Source organism: Amaranthus tricolor, chromosome 3, assembly GCF_026212465.1.
Source record: "Amaranthus tricolor cultivar Red isolate AtriRed21 chromosome 3, ASM2621246v1, whole genome shotgun sequence".
Taxonomy (NCBI): Eukaryota; Viridiplantae; Streptophyta; class Magnoliopsida; order Caryophyllales; family Amaranthaceae; genus Amaranthus; species Amaranthus tricolor.
The window spans coordinates 5669724-5690873 of NC_080049.1; the positions used below are offsets into that span (position 1 = coordinate 5669724).

The 21150-nt window shown below is 31.4% G+C and overlaps 3 protein-coding genes across 3 annotated transcripts; 1 reads left to right on the top strand and 2 right to left on the bottom strand.

Annotated features, from left to right (window-relative positions):
* Positions 1-1263: 1263 nt before the first annotated feature.
* LOC130807244 (protein CHLORORESPIRATORY REDUCTION 41, chloroplastic) lies at positions 1264-2188 on the bottom strand. The gene has a single exon (XM_057672398.1). It carries the CDS (start codon positions 2079-2081, stop codon positions 1395-1397), a length of 687 nt encoding a protein of 228 aa, XP_057528381.1. The 5' UTR covers positions 2082-2188; the 3' UTR covers positions 1264-1394.
* A 1182-nt stretch (positions 2189-3370) lies between these two features.
* LOC130807245 (probable beta-1,3-galactosyltransferase 14) lies at positions 3371-7580 on the bottom strand. The gene is made up of 5 exons (XM_057672399.1): positions 7083-7580; positions 6573-6808; positions 5954-6053; positions 4687-4800; positions 3371-4178 (listed from the first exon to the last, which is right to left on the bottom strand). Exons 1-5 carry the CDS (start codon positions 7469-7471, stop codon positions 3956-3958), a joined length of 1062 nt encoding a protein of 353 aa, XP_057528382.1. The 5' UTR covers positions 7472-7580; the 3' UTR covers positions 3371-3955.
* Positions 7581-14464: 6884 nt separating this feature from the next.
* On the top strand, positions 14465-18982 carry LOC130807246 (uncharacterized). The gene is made up of 4 exons (XM_057672400.1): positions 14465-15264; positions 16667-17236; positions 17410-17918; positions 18212-18982. The coding sequence occupies exons 1-4, from the start codon at positions 14568-14570 to the stop codon at positions 18716-18718; spliced, it is 2283 nt and encodes a 760-aa protein (XP_057528383.1). The 5' UTR covers positions 14465-14567; the 3' UTR covers positions 18719-18982.
* Positions 18983-21150: the final 2168 nt, after the last annotated feature.

The following is a 21150-nucleotide window of genomic DNA, read 5'->3' on the forward strand; positions in this document are numbered from 1 at the left end:
ATTATAAGTTTCTATAGGAATAATGAAATAGATAAGATAAATTATTAAAAAAAGCACGAAAATAAGACGAAAATCAACTTATTTCCAAAATAAGCGTTTAATTTCCAAATCTGAGGTTTGGTTCTGTTCGTAGTTAGGTGCTTAATTTTTTAAAAAGGCAAAGAAGTTGTTTCCAGTTAGTAATTGCGAACATGGCTGTTGACTTTTTTGACCTTGTTCGCAGTCACTAACAGGCCCATTATGCTCGATGGTGTTCGCAGTACTAACTGCGAACAGGGTCAAAAAAAGTCAACAGCCCTAACTGCGAACAGCTTCTTTACCTTTTAAAAAAATTAAGTACCTGTTCGCAGAACCAAACCTCAGGTTTGAAAATTAGACGCTTACGTTTAGAAATAAGTTGATTTTCGTCTTATTTCATGTTTTTTTTAATAATATATCTTATCTATTTCAATAATTCGTTTCTATAGTGGCTAGGAAGTTTTGTAAAAGCAACATTTATATATTTGTCTATCAATTACTAACAGAAGCTCCAAACTTGTTGGAAACATAAAACTAATACTAGTATGATGGTCTTCCGTAAGCATCAATTATGCAGTATGATTACCCATTTGTAATTGATTGTTGGTTATACGTTGGATTACTTCGACTTATCTAACCAATTAGTAGTATAGACTCTCTTAAGAGTAATTAATTTTTTTTGTTATTTCAGAGCGATAGACATCATAATGTTTTCATTTTTGTTAATATTTTTATGTATTTCTCTTGCCTAACATTGAAATCTAACCCTAATATCCCTCACAACAACCATTATTTTTTTACTTTTTCCATTTGTTATTCTAACATTTGTTCTCCCATCATCAACTTTTTATGAATGGATTGTTCGTATAGATTCGTCTCACAGTGAGACAGTCTCACACAAGACTGATTGTTCTTCTTTTGCCATTACCTTTGACTAACTTTTTTATTATTGTCTATTTTACCCTGAAATTTTTAAATATAAATGAACAGATAAATCAAATACAAAGACATGGAGAGTAAAATTTTTAAACAATGTATTTGATAGAAACTAAAACCAGGAAAAATTTTAAAACTCAATGACCCAAAATTTAAAAGCTCGATATTCCCATCTAATCCTTATCAAATAGTAGGAATGAGAATGATTTATGATGTAAATTTTCATAATATGTATAATGTCATGATAATAAAAGTTTAATCATAAAAAGATTTTTTGCTCACAATTTTTCATTAACACTTAATAACACATTTCAAATAATAACGGATTGGAATAAATTGTGTGAACAAAATGAGATTGTTTTAAATAAAATAAACATGACTATTAAACTTGTCTATAAATATTCCTACCAAAATTATACTAAGCAGACCTGAAATGATCATCAGAAGGACTTGGCAACCAAAATAGCTTGTCTACACCTAGCCTTAGCTTGTTCAATCCTTTGATTAAGAGTTTCTTCCTTAACAGCAGCTTTAACCATTGCCAAATCCATTTCCATTAACTTCAACACTCTAAAAAGTTCATTTACCATTCTATCTTCAACTTTACCTTCATCTCTCAATATTTCTGCTTCTTCTCTTACTCTTTCAGCCACTATTTCCCCTGTTTTTGCAAGTAATTCTGTTGACCCAAATTCTCTACCCATTAACCCATCTAGCTTATCTAAGAAATCCATGATCACATACCCTGTAGGCTTCTCTAAGTTAATGGGATTAGTCCTCTTCCACCCAATCTCAAAATTTGGAGGATCCGGTTTTACAATTCGAGTCTGGATCTTCCTGTCACGGATGATTTCGGATCTTCTTCTTTTCTCGATGGGAAATTGTTCAGCCGGGTTTGTAGCTTCAAATTCTCGGCTTGGTGTAGGGAAGTTATCTGCCGGTTCGGGTGTTGATAGAGATGAGGAATTTGTTGTGCATTTGGGTATGATTGAAGTAAGGTTGTGTTTTAGGTGTGTTAGAGGAAATGGTGATGGGTAAGAAAATGTGTGGATGGTTTTATTTGGGTGCGAGAGATTCAAGTGAAGAGTGGTTGTTTGAGAGAGAAATTGAAGAGTGGAAGAAGCCATTGTTAGTTGATGCAAAGAAAAAAGAATAGTTGTAGGGAAAGATAAGGAATTAAGGATATTATCTCTTTTTGCTTAGTTTGTGAGGCAAGAGGCAAGAGTCAAGTTCTCATGTAAATGTACAAGACTAGAAGGATATACTTATATTTACATCTAAACAAAAAGAATATAATAAAACTAATTAATTAATTAAGGCAACCCAAAAAATTTAATTATTAAAAATAATTAATTCGTAAAAAGTTTATAGAATTACACCTTAATTTCACTTCACAACCAACCATATTAGCAATTGAGAGATAACGTTGAAAGACAAATTGAGAGTTTTAATGGAATGAAACTAGAAATTCCGATTTGTTTTTATACTCTTGTTCATTATTATTAATAACAAAGAAACACAATAACAAATACTTTGGGCATCACAACGGCTAGTTAGAATAGACAAGGAAAAAAGTAAAAAAAAAAAATGGTCAACCGACCGTTGTTATAAACAATGAACAAGGGTGAGATGATCAAAATAACTGAAGCGCTTGTTCATTGTTACTAACAATAATTAGAGTATTGATTTACTTTGACTTAGGTTCCCTTTTTTGTCGTTGCTAACGGTAAACAAGACTTAGTTGACTTTTTGGCTTTTTAAGTTTAATTTTTCTTATTCGCTAATAGTAATAGCGAATTAATATAGACCTTAAATTCAAATTGAAAGCTACTTATTCAAGTTTTGATGCAAGCTTATTTTGAGAATTTTTTTAGAGAAACTGCTGATTTATTTTAAATTTTCTGATTTAGTTTACCACCTTAAAATTTAAAGTTGGTTTTAGGTATTGAGTATGATCATCAAACTTTAAAGTTCTAACTGACTTTTTTCTTAAATTTGTTGATAAGTTTGAGGCTTTTTTAGCAATTAATTTTCATTATTAATTATCAAAGAGAGGGGAGATATTTACAGAACATTATGACAACAAAATTGAGAGCAAAACCAAAAATTTCCCCATTAAAAAATAGTTTCAGAATGTATATGAAGGCCACTTCCTTGGATTGTTTGCAACATATGTTCAACATGTGCTTGTGGAGTTATAAAACCATTAAAAATGCGGGAGTGATTCAATCATCGTAACGTCTAAATATCAGACGAATTCATGAGATATCTCTTGATACGGTCCATAACACGATTATTTATGAAAACCTTTATAATGCGGCTGACGTGATGCGACAGTGTAGTTATAGAGTTGGTTGAATTAAGAGTCTAGGGAACATGTTTATTACCAGAGACCTAACTTCCATAACCTAAGAACATTTAAGAAGCAGGTGACATTAACAAAATATAATCAACACTGTGGTCATGGCCCCATTTCAGCAATCAATCCTTCATGAATAATTAAAATGGTCTTATTACCAGAAGGGCTATATAGCAAAATTAAGTTCTTTTACCAATAATCTCTCTTGAGACAAACCTTAAACGCTAACAACAAACTTACTGCAAATTAATTGTGTTTAGTCCTTGTTTAGTCATTAAGATGGTCTTCTTACAAGATGGATCAGACACCAAAAATAAGTCTCTCAACCAACAAATTCTGTTAATAAGACAAATCCTAAACACTAGCAATAGACCTAGTGCAACTCAATTGCGTCCAGTCCTTAACAAGAATAACGATAAATATAATTTGACTTATAAAATGATTTCCGGCCAATAGCCTATAAGTATACTAAAATTCATAAAAAAAAATAAATAAATAATCTTCTATATCCCACTCAGATTGTTACATTATGACTTTCAATACGACAGCTTTTTAATCTAAATATAGTAAAATGAGTGGGACGGAGGAGTAATGCAAAAAGTCCCTCAAGTAAATGAATTGAATACAAATGTGAAGTAGTATTTATTCGTTGGTGGTATTGTTGTCTGTGCACTCTTCCTTGTTATGTAGTTCCAATAAACTTGTTTCAGGATCACAAAGACCAGAACATTTAGGTTTATCCCAAACAGCAATAGAAGTTGATGTACAATTGTTTGAACATAAATCAGCAACATCCTCATGATTTACGTTCATAGCCACCATCCATGCTCCAATCATCACATCTTCGTTTCCAAACATTCTAAAACTGCATTGTTTACACATATAGAGACCCTTCAATCAACCATTAATGATTTCGAATTTCAAATTTGATAAATTCAAAGAAACAGAAGAAGTAATAAAAAACTAAAGTTTCAAAATTAAACTCGTTGTAAAATGATTTTTCCTACTTAGAAATGATTGATCAATTGTCCATGTATATAATCAAACTTAAATTTTTAAGGTATGTTTGGAAATGGTTGTTGGCTACTATAACGAGTTAGAAGTTTTGACTAATATTGCTAGCTGATGGTTGTTTATAAGAGAAAACAGAGTTTAAAACGCCAAAAATCAATGAAAAGTCTTGCCACAGTAGTTATTTATTTTGGATGTGACCAAATTTTCAACCGTTTGGAAACCAAAAGTCAACTCAACAAAAAGTCATTTGCTAAGCAAACCCTTAATTAAAAGATCAACATAGAGGGAGGATTTAAGTTTGGGCATGAAGAGATAAGTGTCACATTTGAAATGAGAAGAAATAAAAGTAAACAACTTACTCATCATCACTTATGGAAGCCAATGTTTGGACAACTTTGGCAGATAGGACATAAATTGGACCATAGGCATGGAGGAAGTACTGTGGGCCAAACAGATGAGCCAAAGGTTCATACCTGCAAAGTTTAAACTCATCTTATGTTACCATAAATATCACATGAGTAACTCACATTACAAAACACCAAACAAGATAGCACATAACCCTAATATCAGAGATGTTAGAAAGAAGGGCTTATAGCCAATGGGCATATAACTAGCTTTGTTCAATATGAACCCCATTAACCAAATCTGAGTATATAACTTAATCCAGCTTAATAATGACATTTGAATCAAATTTAACTGAATTGACATGTTTATTAAGCACATACATAACAGTCTCTTGAAAGGAAATCATCAAAACTCAATATACTCAAATAGAGGCACACCTAGGATTATAACTCACAAACATTTTGGTAAAAATTAGCTGTTTGGCAAATGGTTGTTAGTTAGAATTGTTGGCCGGTTTAACCAACTAAAAGTGTTAGCTAATAAGTCAGTTGTTTTCATTAAAAATTATTTATTAATCATTGGTTGTTTATCAGAAAAAAAAGGTAAAAGCCAAAAGCTAGTGAAAAGAGTTATAAAGAGTAGCTTTTTGGTTTTGGCTTTTTAAGTTAGCTTTTGCAATTGACTTAAAAGTCATTTACTAAATAAATTTATTTGCTGTTTGACTGACCACAAAGCCAAAAGCCAATCATAAAGCAAAACGTCAACCAAAAAATCCACAAAAAGGCATTTGTCAAACTAACTAGTCTCTTGAGAGACCGTCTCTTTGAGAGACATATCTCAAGCCCAGCCCATTAAAGATTAATTATCTATTTACCGTATTCTTAATGTCTACTTATATTATCCTTAATGCTTACTTGCGATATCCTTAATGCATACTTTCAATATCCTACTAACATCATTCTTAGTGCTTACTTATAATATTTTAAAAAATATATAATGGGCCGACCTAGTTAGAGATGGTTTTCAAAGAGACCGTATTTCACTAGAATATGTGTTGTCAAACATCCTCATATCTAATATCCAAAGAAAGTTGTGTTTTCTACACATTTATAAAGAAGAATAGACTATGAACACAAGATGTTTATTTATGCGTGGCTTCTATAAATATTCTAGACGACTCTCTTGGTAAACATGGTTGCCGTTGCATGCACTTAGATTGTGTGTAAAAAACTCAAACAATGTTAAACAATCTTAACCAAATGACCAAGATAAATCACTAACCATTTAACTTTGGGAGTTTTGAAGACTATTCCATGTTTCATGCACCCCATATAAGTTCTAGGATTCGACCGTTCTTTATCTAGGAGGAGCGAAAGACGATCTGTTCATTACGACAAAAACAAAGTATAAAACTTTTAAGCTTGACGTAGATAGTGAGCACAAATGAAAGGTAAATAAAAGCTCGGAGGTCATTTAGGTCCGCTCCTTTATATAAATAAGACCAGAGGTAGTCCTCAGCATATGCAAGGTGTTCGACCACATATTAATTTATAATGCTTTTGCTTTAATTTATTTATAAGAAAAATTGACATTAATATTTCAACCTTTTACCAATCTATTGAGAAAAATCTTATCTTTAGATTATTTTCTAATAATCTAATCTTTATAATATGTTTGTCTACAATATATCATATTACTAGTATGATATACTGCTAGCAAACAAAAACAAATGTTGGACTATTTAAAGACAAATATAAAATTATTTAAAAATAATCTAAAAATTAAATTATTCATAGCGAAGAAGAAAAAAATTGAGTTATAAATATCTTTTTTACTTTGTAAAAATTTTTAAAAAAAAATATAAAACAAAGAGGGCTTTAAAGTTGGTAAAGAAAATGACCTGGTCTGAGATAAATATCATCATCTGCTTTGACATAGTATTCAGAATCATAGAGTGTATAAACAGCTTTCAAGAAAGCTAACGTTTTGTAAGGGAGTTTTCTGTATTCTTCAACTAAATCCAACTCAACAAAATCATCATATTCAGCAATTTCGTTTTTAAGCTCTGACATTTTCTCTTCATCATCTGTTCTGCCTATGATGAACCTGATTCTCAGATCAGTACCTTCTTCCAGTCTGTAATCATGCTTCAATTTTTAGAATCCATTATGTCTAAATTTTTTAAAAATTACTAAAAAATAAACCATCCATAATATTAATCTCGTCATAAAAAATTTTTTAAAAATATAATTTTTTTTAATATTATATAGTAAATATCTGTTGAGAACAGTTACGAAAGAATGATCAATTTCATATAATTAAAAGTCAAACGATGGCAATACGATTCCATTTATATTTTGTGATTCGTTAATGATGAATTTATGAAAATCAAAGAGAAATAAAGTGTTACCGTTGAAGCCCATCACGAGTAGAAGGCAACCATGTTTGGCGCAAAGCACGACGTCGACCAACGGATCCAAAACCCGTAAATATACCAACAAATCCCTTTACTTTATACCTCTTCTTTATTTCCTCCTTTACTTTCAAAGAATCATCCGAAATAACAACATCAGTTGCAACACTATTATTTACTTGATCACATACCACTGCTACCTTTGTCGATTCAATGATTTTATTGTTATTGTTTAAAAAAGAACCCGAAAAAGCAGCTAGCCCGAAGATTAGCCCGGCAATTCCAAGTACAATGAATAGTATTTGTACTATATTTTGTTTTCCGAATAAGGGTATTGGGTAGGTAGAACGTTGATGGAAGATTTTTTGAAATTTTGATGAAATCATTTCTGGGTTTGATTTGATTGAAATAAGAGTATTGGTTGATTAATTGTTTTCCTAGAAATTATATGTAGCTCACACAAAGTCCAAACTAACCTATTCATGGTTGCCTTCCTGTTACTTTCCTTGATGCATTAAATATTTTTTTATTATTTATTGTATTTATTTAATATTCCACTGACTTGCATGTCCAAGAAATTCTTAGTCACTCAATGATGTCATAGATAGAGGTGTTCATTCGGGTGATCGGATCGGTTTCGGACGAGTGTCATTCGATTCGGTTGTATTTCGGATCGGTTATTTTCGGTTTTGTGTTATAACGGGTCACACTTGGGTCGAGTCGGTTAGTCACGGTTCGGTTGGAGATCGGTTATTCAAGCTATCGGGTTAGCATCGGTTCGGTGTCGGTTAAAGTTCATGTCGAGTGTCAATCGGTCTCAGGTTGTCATCGGTTACTAATTGGTTCGATTTTGTCGGGTACAGATCGGGTTCAGGTTTTTTTTTAACAGAATTTGGCTACGTATTATTAATTACTATTGATCGAATCAATATCAGTCATTTTTTAATTGAAAACAAGATTCTCTTCCCTTAAAGCAAAATAGTTAAAATGCAAATCAATTAATAATTATTATTACTTTGTTACTTTTACTTGTTTGACCGGAAATTAAAATTATAATGTTCTATCAATTTTCATCTAATTCGATTAAAATTAGTTAAATAAACATTGACCATTGATTATTAACTCTAAACATATGAAACCATGTATTTATAAAATTTAATTTATTAAAATATCTAGATTAACGAAAAAGATGATTGAATATGAGTCTATCATACTTCTATGTTAAAAATTAGTTCAGGTTTACAGCAGTTCGATCTAAAATTCGTTCGGGTTAAGTCAATTTTAGCCGGATAGAATTCGGTTTCGAGCATGATTCGGGTCGGATATGACTCGGGTCGGTCATTATTAGGTTCGGGTAATCTCGGTTAATGGTTATGTGTCGGTTACAAAAATCGGTTACAGCTTGGGGTCAGCTTTTCCATTTTCGGTTGTCAACCGGTTCGGGTATTGTCGATTCGATAAACCTAAAAAAGGAACACATTTTCGGATCGGTTTACTTTCGGTTTCGGTTCGGGTTTTCGAGTCGGGTCACTTTTGAACAGCTCTAGTCATAGTCGCTTAGAATAAATAAGGGAGAATTCAGGTTCAGATCTGTCTAGTTAAAGTTATTATTTGAATGATTGTCGAGTTGACCGATATATATATAGAGGAGAGTCATTGGGTTTGCTTTAAACTTCATCCGTTCCAAAATAGGTCTAAATTAAAATTTTACACTACTCATTTATCCTGTAAATTTGTATTTAGTTTTTAATCTATAAGTTAAAATATAGTCAAAAAAAATTTTAATGGATTCGTCTTAATGTAAGTAATATTATTTATTAATATTCACTTTTTATGGTTTTTATTATACAACATTGAATATATTAAGAATGAACTTAATATATTAGAGTGTGTAAAAAGTTAAATATTACAAATATTTTAAAATGAAGAAAGTACAACCACCAAAAATAAAGAAATTAAAAAAAGATGACAAGATTGTTGGCGTAGGTATTTTTAATAGGAAGGGTATCATCAATCATGCACCGATGTCTTAGCTTGCATAGTTGCATGTGAGAATGATGAGGACATTCTTTTTTAATTCAATCTCGTGAGATCTGGCCAAGTTATCATCCATATTCATATTAGGGAGGGAACCACAAATTAAAAGTTAGGATTAAACCGTGGATTGGTAGTAATGGGCTAACATGTGTTAGGTTTTTAAGGAGTTTATCAATTAATGATAAGGTTCTAGAAATTTCTAATTAATTACGGTGATTTATAAATTGATCAAAATAATAAAGTAAAATAAATAAAATTTAAATAGATAAATTAAAATCACAAGTTTTTCATTTTATTAAATTCTACTATAAAAAGGTGATTTATTAACTTTACAAATTACTCTTATTTATTAAGACCTCTTCGTGAGGATGAGTATAAGGATGATAATTATAGGAATTTTTTTTGGGAAATTAAAAAATGAAGATTAAAAATCACATGATGAGCACATGTTAAATTAATGTTTATTTGAATGTACTTTGTTATTTTGTTGTGTTTGACAACGAAACAAGTTTTTCGAAGTGATTTTTGAGAAAAGTTATTCTAAATAGATTTTGAGAAAAAATATCATTTAACAAATAGTTTCTAATAATTTTCTTTATTATTATTTAATTAAATGATTCAAATCATACTTTAAATTGGCCACATTTTTATATATTAAATTTTCTTAAGTGTTTTTAACTCTTTATTTTTCTATCTCTCTAACTTATCTCTAAAAAAGGCCTTAATTAAAATTTAAAATTCAAAATTGAAATGATATAGACAATGAATTTAATCTTGAAAATGTCGAGGTTAGCAATGATTTCAGTTTGTAGTTGAATATTGTACTTTTTATTAAAAAAAAAATTATAAGCCGCAAAATGTGCAACTTATTCTAGGTCCAGTTGCATGTTTTGCACAATTTGGCCAAGCCAAGTAGCACATTTTTTGCATTATGAATTGATTTTTTTATTATAAATATTTTTTAACAAATTGTAATGATTATTTAATTTTTTATTATATATGCAGGAAAACTTTGAAAAATTTGGCAATGATGATGTATATTATTCTACTAGATTTATTATGAATAGGCAATTCAAATCAGTTGATGAATATCCTATACAGCACAAACAATTCAATCAAGGAGAATCTTGAGGTTTATGCTAGTATGAATCAAATATATTACCGCAGATAAGCAACTAGATGTGAAGAGATGGAAAATTGGTCTATACAACACTCTTTATATTTAGCTACATAGCACATTAATTGGTTAGGACAAATATTGATGGTGACGTATTGATTGCAGATCCTACATCCATTTAGTTTCTTAGTACATGGCTTTATGTTATCTTTGATCAATACTACATATATACGATATATAACAAGAGGTGGTCACTAAGTGAGATTGTTAGTATGACCCTAGTAAATCACAACTTTTTAGTAATCTTCATCCTGATGAGAGACAATAACGCAACAGTTTCGTATACTTTGTTGTTGGCAAGGTTTAGAGATTTACTTAGGGGTGCTTAAACTCCTAATGTAATAGTGAATGATCGAGATGAGAGGTTATGTTCAGCTGTTGGTGATGTATTTGCATGTAGTTTTCATTTTCTATCAAATATTTCTTACTTTATTTAATATAAGCTGAGTAGTGTATTACATTTATAAATGTAGATGTTTGACATGTTTATGGCACAAAGAAAATGATATGGACAACATTAATAACAATTTATGTGGTACAAAATCTACAAGCGGAGTGATTTAGGCGTACAAATTAAATTCTTTGGTTAATTGCTACATGGTTGATGAACTTGAACATCATTTTAGAGTTATTGTTTATACTTGGTCTTAAAGAAATAAAAATATCTACGTACAATTTACATAAAACTTGGATTTAAGCATAGAAGAGAAGTTTGTGCGTGCACGTATAAATGACATTCGTCCTTTAAATACTACATTGGTAGCGATAATATTTCTTTTGATACCCTGTTTAAGACAGTGTACGCACAAATGACAAATCAACAATTCAAGATAAGACAACCATCGGAAGAATCTATATGTACCATTCCACAGACGCAGTTTCAGTAAATGCGACCATTGTATTATGTAGTGTCCATTCATGCTTTATCGTTACTTATCGTTGAGCATAAACATAAGTTAGATATTAGAGATTGTGTTTGACAAATGCAATTGTGTTCTTCAGAGTACTCATGGATTACCCTACATTTGTTACAAGTAAATATAAAAATATACGATGTGACATATGTTTGGATGACCCTTTTAAAAAATCCTAAGATACATTGAAGGAGAAAACATCTATTATTTATTTGTCTATAACAACTACAATTTGTTATTTAATTTTCATAAAAATTATATTTTAAACAATAATTTGTTGTAATAGGGAGCAGTACAAGAATTTGTATTTATCAGCTAAAAGTAGTCTAAGATGACACATGGTGCTATTAAATTTTTACATATATATATATATATATATATAGTTAATGGTAATCATTTTATACAGCTGCTAATGAATGATGATTCATCTATTACTATCACATGTTTATTTAATTTGGAGAAGAGTATGTGATATTTCTGCTACACATTTTAAAGACTATTACGGTAGTAGAATAAATTCATGGAATAGACTCATTAGTTATAAGTCATCACGACAAAATAACACAATTGATGATCTAGTCAATTTAACTAGTCCATATTTGCAATTATTGTAATTTATAATGTGTAATTTGTAATTATTTCCTATTGTAATATATAATTATTTTAATTTATAATAAGAAACTTATTAATAAAAATATCATTTTCAAGAAAAAACAATAACATCAATAAATAAAAAGTATGCAGTGAAATAAAAATTCAATTCGAGTACATAAATAATAATATTAAAATAATTTTAAAAGTTTGAGTAATCAGTTTTGCTATCCATCTCAGCAAATGAGAAACTTAGGCCTTCTCTTGGAATAAGAAACGGGTTGGACGACAATTTGAACAAGTCCAAGTACTTAGAAATGGTCTCTAATGGATGCCTATCTCGAGTCTTACTGATAAAACTGATAGCCCAAAACCAGACTGAATGGGAACCCTGTGTTGGTGTATGGGCATCAATATGCCGGAGTGAAGCAAGAGGAATACGTTAGACCAATCCAAGCTTTCTGACTGTCCTCTCTGACAAATACAACTTGATCATGTCGAAGCAAGTAATACACCCAATATATGTGATGTGTGGGTGTTTACTCTATAATGTCCCTCAATCAATCAAGTAAGGAGTCCAGTCAAATAGTATAAACTAATCAACGAAAACAATCTCATTTATAATTAGGAAAAACAATGGAATTAAATATCTAAAATATTACCTAAGTCTCTGACATGTAGTCTCATTTAAATTAGAAAAAAATACAAATTGTTGATGCATGATACCCGATAATTGGCCCACAGAAGTACTGGACAACTCTCTATACAACTAATTAGACATATCTCAAAGTCTGATGATATGTCTTCTCCTAGTAAGACCCTCCAAAATCAAAGGCGTACACGTACTACCCCACATATAACCCATTCCAACCCAGTGTAGTCAAGTGGGTATACCCATCTTATAACTGCCTCATATTTTCTCCAAGTCCGTGTTATATACTCCATAAATCTTTACAAATTTAATTGTACATCTTATTTTATTTAAATAATAAATTATAATAAAAACTTAATAACCTTAAGTTTTTATATTTAGTTTTTAGTACAATATACAAAATTGATTAAAAGTAGTACATTATAGATATATCGAACGGACAACTACGAGGTAAAGCAGGTGGATATGAGGTTGTGCGGATGGATATGAGGTTGTGCGGATGGATATATGACGAGTGGTCGAGTTAACTTTTTATATTCATATCACCCACTACCCATCAAACTTATATCCATATCCGACCTGTTTGGGACAAATGCAATGTGAATCTGTATAATTTTACCCATATAACGTCCCAAAGATAAAGGAAAATATGAAAGCGATCATGCAGTGAAGTTTTACCGGCTATAGTGTGAAGCTTATGTTAAGGAAACTTTTTTTTTTTTAATTATTTTTTTTTATTTTTTTTATTTATATCAAAGATTAAATTTTTAAGCTAATTAAATTCATACTTTCCACAAGATATACCATTTTACAAAACATTTACTCATCAGAAAATTATAATATGATCCAATGCTTGGTATGATTGCTTTGCTATATACATCATGTGATCTCTGGGTTAGTTTTTATTTAGTACATAGTAAATGAAAAATTGAAAATTGTAGCAACAAAAGTGATGTTGAAGCTGAATTTTTAAATAAATACTTAGTTTTTAATAAGAGCGCTAGAAATTGTTTTTGTTGTCATACTAATTATTGTCATTAATTTTCGAGAGTGTTTGAAAGTGATAGTTTAAAGCTGATTAGAGTATATAATTTGACTAGTTAATTATATCAACTCGTTGAATAGCTGTTTTCGAATACGTTATTAGAAGCAACTTGTTTAAAAATAATTAATTTAAACCAGCAAGTTATTTTAACTAGCTAATTTGTCAAATACTGACATTAAAGATTTACTGAAATAACAATTTAACTCAATTGAGTAAACTTCTATTTTATTTTGATAAGAATGTTTGGTTCTTAGTATCATAGAAACACAAAATTATAGTTTAAGTTTATTGGATTATTGGATTTAGATTGATTTAGTTTATAGTTTATAATCATCTACAATTTTGCATTCTTAAGTTAGCTTTAAATATTATAAGTGAGAAGACAATTTTTAAACGTAGAGAGCATTAGCTACTCCTGTGCCTGGATCAATTTGTTATACACTTTTTGTTTGAAATATTTAGACAATTTAGTTACACAATTACGTATATTGATGCTTCAATAATTAATTTGTTGAACGTATCTAAATTAAATGAAACAAAATCATTAAAACGGAAAAATTATTATTTTTGATAGTCTTTGCATTGCAATTGACAATGTAGCTAAGTGATATACGTAAAACTGATCCACTTAGATTTGAATCCCAAAAAACATTTTTTTTAATACCTCTTTTTTCCTATCAGTTTGGATCATTTTCACTTTTAATTTGTTCAACTTATTTAGCATTTTTTATTTAAAATAAAATTCTATCACATTCTTTTAATATCATCTATATATTTAAATTCTTTTAATCTCATATGTATATTTTTTTTACATTAATTCAATTAAAGCATAGAATAATACCCTCTCCTAACTTCCTTCAAAAATAACCATTTTTCTTTTTAATGTAATTTTATGAACACATTTAAAAAAGTAATTTTTTTTTTAAACCAAACACACAATAAGGTCTTCCCTCTTTCAATCGCCTCCTCCTTTGACTTCTTAAGAACATTATTAGTCTTTAAAAAATGGAGCATAATAATTAACCACTAAACACTAACACTAAACACTATCTTAGCTCCCACAAAAATGGATCCAAACTTGTATAAAGCAGCATTAACAGGAAACCCACACTTGTTCATCCAAAACCCTACTAAACCCTTAAACCAATATGATCTTCTTGCTCTAACAACAGATACCCATGATAATATCCTCCATATTGCTGCAGAAAATGACCATCTTTCTTTCATTTCTCAAGTTATGGAGACTTCTCTTCTTCAACCCCATCAAAAAATCTTACTCATTTGCCAACAAAATGCCATAAATGGCAGAAACCCACTTCACATAGCCGCAGGACGAGGCCATCTTCAAATAGCTAAACTTCTAATCGAATCTTACAACTCACTTTCAAAACTTATAATCAGGGATGAAATTAAGAACAATAATGTTGAAACTAGATTGGAAATTAGGGTTTCTTTTAGGCAAATGGAGGATAATGATGAGTGCCCTTATCCGCCATGGATAGCAAGATCAGCACAATACGGAGAAACCCCTTTGCATACGGCGATAGTGTGTAAACATGAAGAAGTAGCAGCGTTAATTCTAGAACAAGATCTGGAAAAATTGTGTAGTATAGATGATTTTGACGGCAAGAGTCCACTTTATGATGCTGTTCATAATGGGGTTGAATCAATTGCGCTACGAATATTGGAATCAGATTGTTGTTATAGTCTTGGTCATGTGTATAACAATAAAACGCTTCTTCATGGTGTTTCTGCTATCACAGGTTTGTAGCTATGGTTTTCTTTTTATTTTTTCTTGTTGGAATAGTACTTAATCTTGCATAGTTAATAGTTATTGATTCGTGTATATTTACGTAATATTAACTTAGTCATTTTGTCTTGTTTGATTCGTATTATAATTTTTATTATGCGCGTAATTCTAAGATAAAAAGCTGGAAATATTATATTGAATAGTGTCAAATAAGAAGTTGCCATCATCATCATATTCAGAATATCATTATGGTTGAGAAGAGAAGGTAGGCGATAACTCAAACCCATAAAGGAGTATGCGTTCATATCTAGTAATTTCAACTTTAGAAAGTATATAACTTAGAGGGGAATTTCTCACTTTCAAGCAGGAAGTCTTGACTCATAGTTTGTTGTTCTGGTTCTTTTAGTTTTAATGAAAATATATACAAAACTCTATGCCTTGACTAATTGAGATGGAATGAGTTCGAACTAATTAGAATTTGTATTTATATATACTTTGAAGATGTGTGCTTTTGTTTATGGGTCCAAGCCACTTTTTTGTTTGACTCAAAAAGGAAAATAGGAATATATATCTACAATTACAATATAAGTGAAAATAAGATTCATGAGTGTCTTGGCAAAGGAGGCAAGATACCTCTAAATTTTATCCTTTTTGGAATATGAGATACCTATTTTGGAGTTTTACTTGGATACTAATCCACATGATCAACTAGTGCTTAAGAATGGTGGCTTCGTTTCAGACCACCTTATCCAACGTACCTTTGTGCCATGCTTTTTACCATGTTAATGGTAAGTGGGAACTCGGCCCGTGAGTGCTTGTCGCTTATTATTGGTCTCAAGTCGGATAAAAGAGGAGGGTGAACGGTAGAGTAGTGACAATTAGCTCAGTAAAACTTAGTCACACTCACATCCCTTGATCATTAGCAATTTTTTTTTTTGGATTAAGACTTTGATATTGTTATTGTTGTAATGGTAAGCGGAAATTCATGCTATTTAGTCAATCCTTCATACTATATCCTTTTCGTTTCAAACCTATCATTATCATTAAAAAATTTCAAATTTTTCTTTGGCAAAATCATCTAAATAAGCTTTAATTTTTGACAAATTCGAAAGCTTTTAAAAAATTTAATACTAATCTTCCAAGCATTAGACACAAGTTCTCCCATCTAAGTTTTGTCACCATAAATTATAGAAATTGAGGGAGTTGTTCCCTTGTGGTCATGGAGAAAAATTTGAGTATAGGGTCGAATTTGGGTCTGAGAACAAGCATAACCATTACACTTGTTCATGCAATATAATGAAGATCATCTTTTGATGTTTAAATTTGTTTCAACTGTTGCATTGTTTGAAGACTTATCCGTTAACCTTAAGATTTTCCTGATGTATCTTTTTCTTTACTTTGAATATAATTTCTAGAACAAGTAGCCATGAAACTTCTTCAAAAGCATCCAGAACTATTTAAAAAAAGTGATTCAAGAGGAGAGATGTTCCTTCACGAGTGGGCGCATAGAGGTGAACTGGCATCACTGCAGTGTCTTTTGAAGGATAAAGTTTTCTCAAATTGGAGTGCAGATTACAACTATTTACTCTGCCTTAGAAACATCTTCGGTAACAATCCTTTGCATTGTGCTATCTTCTCTAACAAAGTAGAAGTCCTAAAACTCCTAATTGATACTTACCGTCAATTGTTTGATCCGAATGGAGGACAACTACATGAGTTTCCATGGTTACATCAGAATTATAGGGAGGAAACACCCCTACATTTGGCCATAGAGCGCGGTGGAGAAGATATTGTACTTTATTTGTTGTCTTTAGATTCAAGATTGGCAGGTATTCCTAATTTTCAGGGCAAAAGTCCACTCTTCCTTGCAGTGGAATGTGGAAGGGCTAATATTGTTGAAGAAATTCTTCATCATGGGACAGGTCCCTTTCTACTTGGCGGTCCAAAAGGGAAAAATCCTTTGCATATTGCCTCCAAATGCCCTGGTACAAGTGCTCTTTATTTCTTTTGCCCTTCTTAATAACATGAACTATATATTTGATTTTTAGTCTATTAATGGAGATTAAAATCATCAGTCTTGATCGAAAGTGGGCACCTTTGGAATTTATCGATTTACCCACGAAGTAACTCTGCCTTTTGTTTAACTGTAATCCCTCAGGTATGGCGGGGTATCTTGTTGAAATGCTAGGTCCAGGTGTGATGGACATGAAAGATGAAGATGGGAAAGCACCTCTTGATGCTGCAGCAGAAGCTGGCGACATAGAACTAATGAACATGGTTATGTGCCATTCTAGCATAACTAGTGCTCCTTATGCCTGGATCAGAGCCTGCAAAGCTGGACATCTGGATGCTTTTCTCGCGTTCATGAACCGTGCTGGTGACTTTAGACAGCTTTGTTCTGAGCAAAGAGATACACCGCTTCACCACTTCAAGTTCAAAAGCAGAGAGGAATATCAAAAAGTATTTGAAATTCCATTGATGGGGCAGCTGAAGAATGCGACTGATTCAGAAGGTGCAACACCATTGCATAGAGCTATAGAACGAAAGGATATTGTGTTTGTTGAGCTGCTTCTAGGTACTCATGGTATTGATTGGACCATCAAGGATAATACGGGTGAGACACCTATGGACTTGCTAGCTAAACTATGTGATGAACTCCCCGATTGGGTAAGTCTTATGATCAACCTCAACATTTTTGTTGTCTTTGTTGGACAAAGTCGTGTAGAACTGATGCATTCTACACTTACACTGCTCTCTTTAAGTCTAAAAACTTTGTAATTCTCCAATTAATTACCAGACTTGTAGTTGAAAGAACTTCAAAAACAGTTATTAAAAACCCGGTAATTTTTATTGATGGATGTTAAAACTATGTACCTTGTACTAGTGTCAACTTGTACTTCTCCGATTGAATACCGTCGCTTAATGGCTTACTAAAAGTCTCTACTACACATACGTTGCAGGATGCAATGTGCAAGCGTATTAACATGAATCCAAGAATAAAAACGACCTACATTCCATTGAAAACAAACTTGGCAGAGGTACGCACCACACTATCAGTAGTTGCAGCTCTTCTAGCCACAATAACCTTTGCAGCAGGATTCACAATCCCAGGAGGGTATAATGATGATGGATATGTGATTTTAGCGAAAAAAGCAGCCTTTATAGTGTTCTTGTTATCAGATACCTATGCAATGTGTTGCTCCATGTTAGTCTTGTTCTGTCTCATTTGGGCCATGGTCTGTGATCCAGATAAAGCGCTCGTACTAGTTGATGGCAGTGTCTTTTTACTGCAGCAATCGCTTTATGGAACACTGGTGGCATTTATGTCTGGAGTCTACACCGTAGTGTCTCGTGATTGTTTGTGGACTGCCATTGTTGTTTGTGTAATGTGCTTTTTTGTTGCAGTTGCAGCCAACAAGAGTGTCCTTTATAGATTGCTTAATAAGTTCGTGCCTTCTGCAAGATGATTGCTATATATTGAGTTTGTAATGGTACTAGTATTTGTTGGTTTCAAGCTCTGCTAACAGAAGTTTTGGGACGATGAAATTTAATGGTGTTTTGATAGCTCGAATTATCAAACCGAGTTCAAGGTCGTCCCAACATAGTACCCGTTTTCTTATGAGTCGTTGTGTTGTTCAGCGTGCTGTGTGCATTTGCTAGTCTTGCTTTGTAAAGTACATTATGTTATAAGACATGAGTCAAATAAGGACTCTTATTGTGTTGTTCAGAAAGTTGAGCGTTATTATAGTTCGTAGCTCTTTTCATTTTGTCGCCACCTCCTATATAATATTAAACTTTCAAGATTGCCCTGAGTTACTTTTCAAACCTTTAATAATATTTCTCTAAAAACTCTCTTCGAACACTCATTGAACTAAAACAAGCTAAAATTAAAAATTAAATTATGGCCAACAAAAAAGAGCATCAATATGATTCAGTAAGCTTCGGAATCGATTCAAATTTTTTTTAAAAAAAATAAAAACATTGGAGAGAGGCAATCGTGGTAAGCTTTCAATATTGCCCTTTATGAAATTTCATCACTTTATCTCAAATTTCTCTCTAAGAAAACTTTCTAAACTAAAATTCAATATCGAAATACTATGGAAAATGAAAATAATCACCAAAATGATTCGGTAAGCATCGATAACGATTGTTTATTTCAAAAAAAAATGCTTGTGTTGAAATTTGCTACATGTTCACTCTTTTGGCTATAACTTTTAATAGGAAAATCACATAATTGCAATATTTGCGGCATTAAAACGTAGACTTCAAGATCTTCTAGTGATATATTATATGCCCAATTCCGATAACCGAGCAACAAAGGATGATCGTTTAAAATTTGCTTGTGCTGCAATTTGATATATGTTCAACATTTTTTGCCATAACTTTTTATAGAAAAATTCGTATTAATGTGACATTTGTGGCATTAGAAACTAGACTTCAAGAGCTTTCCAACAGCATATTATATGTCCAATTTTGACAATCAAGCGAGAAATGACGATCGTTTAAAGTTTGCAGTGATTTCGATTTTCAATCGCGCGAAATCGGACCGTGGTATGATCGCGTAAAACGCGCGACCGAACTGCGGTATGGCCGTGCAAAACGCGCAACCGGACCGCGGTACGGTCGCGTAAAATGCGCAACTCCGCCGTAGTCTGATCGCGCATTTTATGCGACCATACCGCTGTCCGATTGCGGACGACTAAAAATCGAAATCACTACAAACTTTAAACAGTCGTCATTTCTCGCTTGATTGTCAGAATTGGGCATGCAATATGCCGTTGGAAAGCTCTTGAATTCTAGTTTTTAATGCCACAAATGTTGCATTAATACGATTTTTTCTATAAAAAGTTATGGCCAAAATGTTGAACATATATCAAATTTCAACACAAACAAATTTTAAACGATCATCTTTTGCCGCTCAGTTATCGGAATTGGGCACATAATATATCATTGGAAAGAACTTAAAGTCTAGGTTCTAATGCCACAAACATTACAGTAATGTGATTTTCCTATCAAAAGTTTTCTCCAAAAGAGTGATCATGTATCAAATTTCAACACAAAACTTGTGATTAGGTTTATTTTTCAATTTTAAAAAATTGTTTTTTTTAAATTAATATTTTTTATTTTAATTTAATGATTATTTACGAATTTAGTTTAGTAATAATAATGGTCGATTTTACAATTTATAATAAATTTAAGGGCAATTTAGTAATTTAATTAAAAAAGGTAGCAAAGCTTAAGGTTTGGTAATTGATGAAAAGACAAATCACAAATTTTTATATGAGAATATCGCAACGTAAGACGTGTTTAGTATATGGATTAAATAATCCAATTAATACAAATTATCGGCATATATGTCTTTTGTTTTAAGCTCATCTCTTACGGGAGTGGCCCAAGAGAAATCTATTTAATGCGATTTCTTGTGGGTTTTGCCACGGATTACTCCTTTCGATGAAACACGCAACAAAAAAATATTTTTATTGTTGTGCTTCAAATTTTTAAAAAAATGTTTATGTTGAGGCATCGTTTAACAAAGAATGACTATCACCGTGCATCAAAAGGGTACTAAACTAATATATTCATTTATATTATATCATATTATCATACACTATTTCGTTTCGTCCATACAATTTGCAATAAATTTCTTCTGAACTATTTCATCAATTTTGATACTTTTCTATTAGTCTATAACCTTTACATTTTTTTAATCTTATTCACAAATGCAATCTCTTTTTTTACATCTTCCACTCAGTAATTTTATTGTTTTGCTTATTCTTTCACTAATATCCAACAAAAAAATACACTCACATATTCACATAGTAGCGAAAACAATAAAACAGAAGAGTAATATGATACTGCGAATTCTTTAGTTACCATGCTTGACACGAGTTTAAAACTA

Excerpts from the sequence above, each read along its gene's own strand:
- LOC130807244 (XM_057672398.1), bottom strand. The coding sequence starts at position 2,081 with ATGGCTTCTTCCACTCTTCAATTTCTCTCTCAAACAACCACTCTTCAC.
- LOC130807245 (XM_057672399.1), bottom strand. The coding sequence starts at position 7,471 with ATGATTTCATCAAAATTTCAAAAAATCTTCCATCAACGTTCTACCTAC. Across the intron at positions 6,809-7,082 it reads ACTCGTGATGGGCTTCAACG|ACTGGAAGAAGGTACTGATC; the intron begins GTAACACTTTAT and ends GCATGATTACAG. Across the intron at positions 6,054-6,572 it reads TGATATTTATCTCAGACCAG|ATCGTCTTTCGCTCCTCCTA; the intron begins GTCATTTTCTTT and ends CGTAATGAACAG.
- LOC130807246 (XM_057672400.1), top strand. The coding sequence starts at position 14,568 with ATGGATCCAAACTTGTATAAAGCAGCATTAACAGGAAACCCACACTTG. Across the intron at positions 17,237-17,409 it reads TATTGCCTCCAAATGCCCTG|GTATGGCGGGGTATCTTGTT; the intron begins GTACAAGTGCTC and ends GTAATCCCTCAG. Across the intron at positions 17,919-18,211 it reads GTGATGAACTCCCCGATTGG|GATGCAATGTGCAAGCGTAT; the intron begins GTAAGTCTTATG and ends CATACGTTGCAG.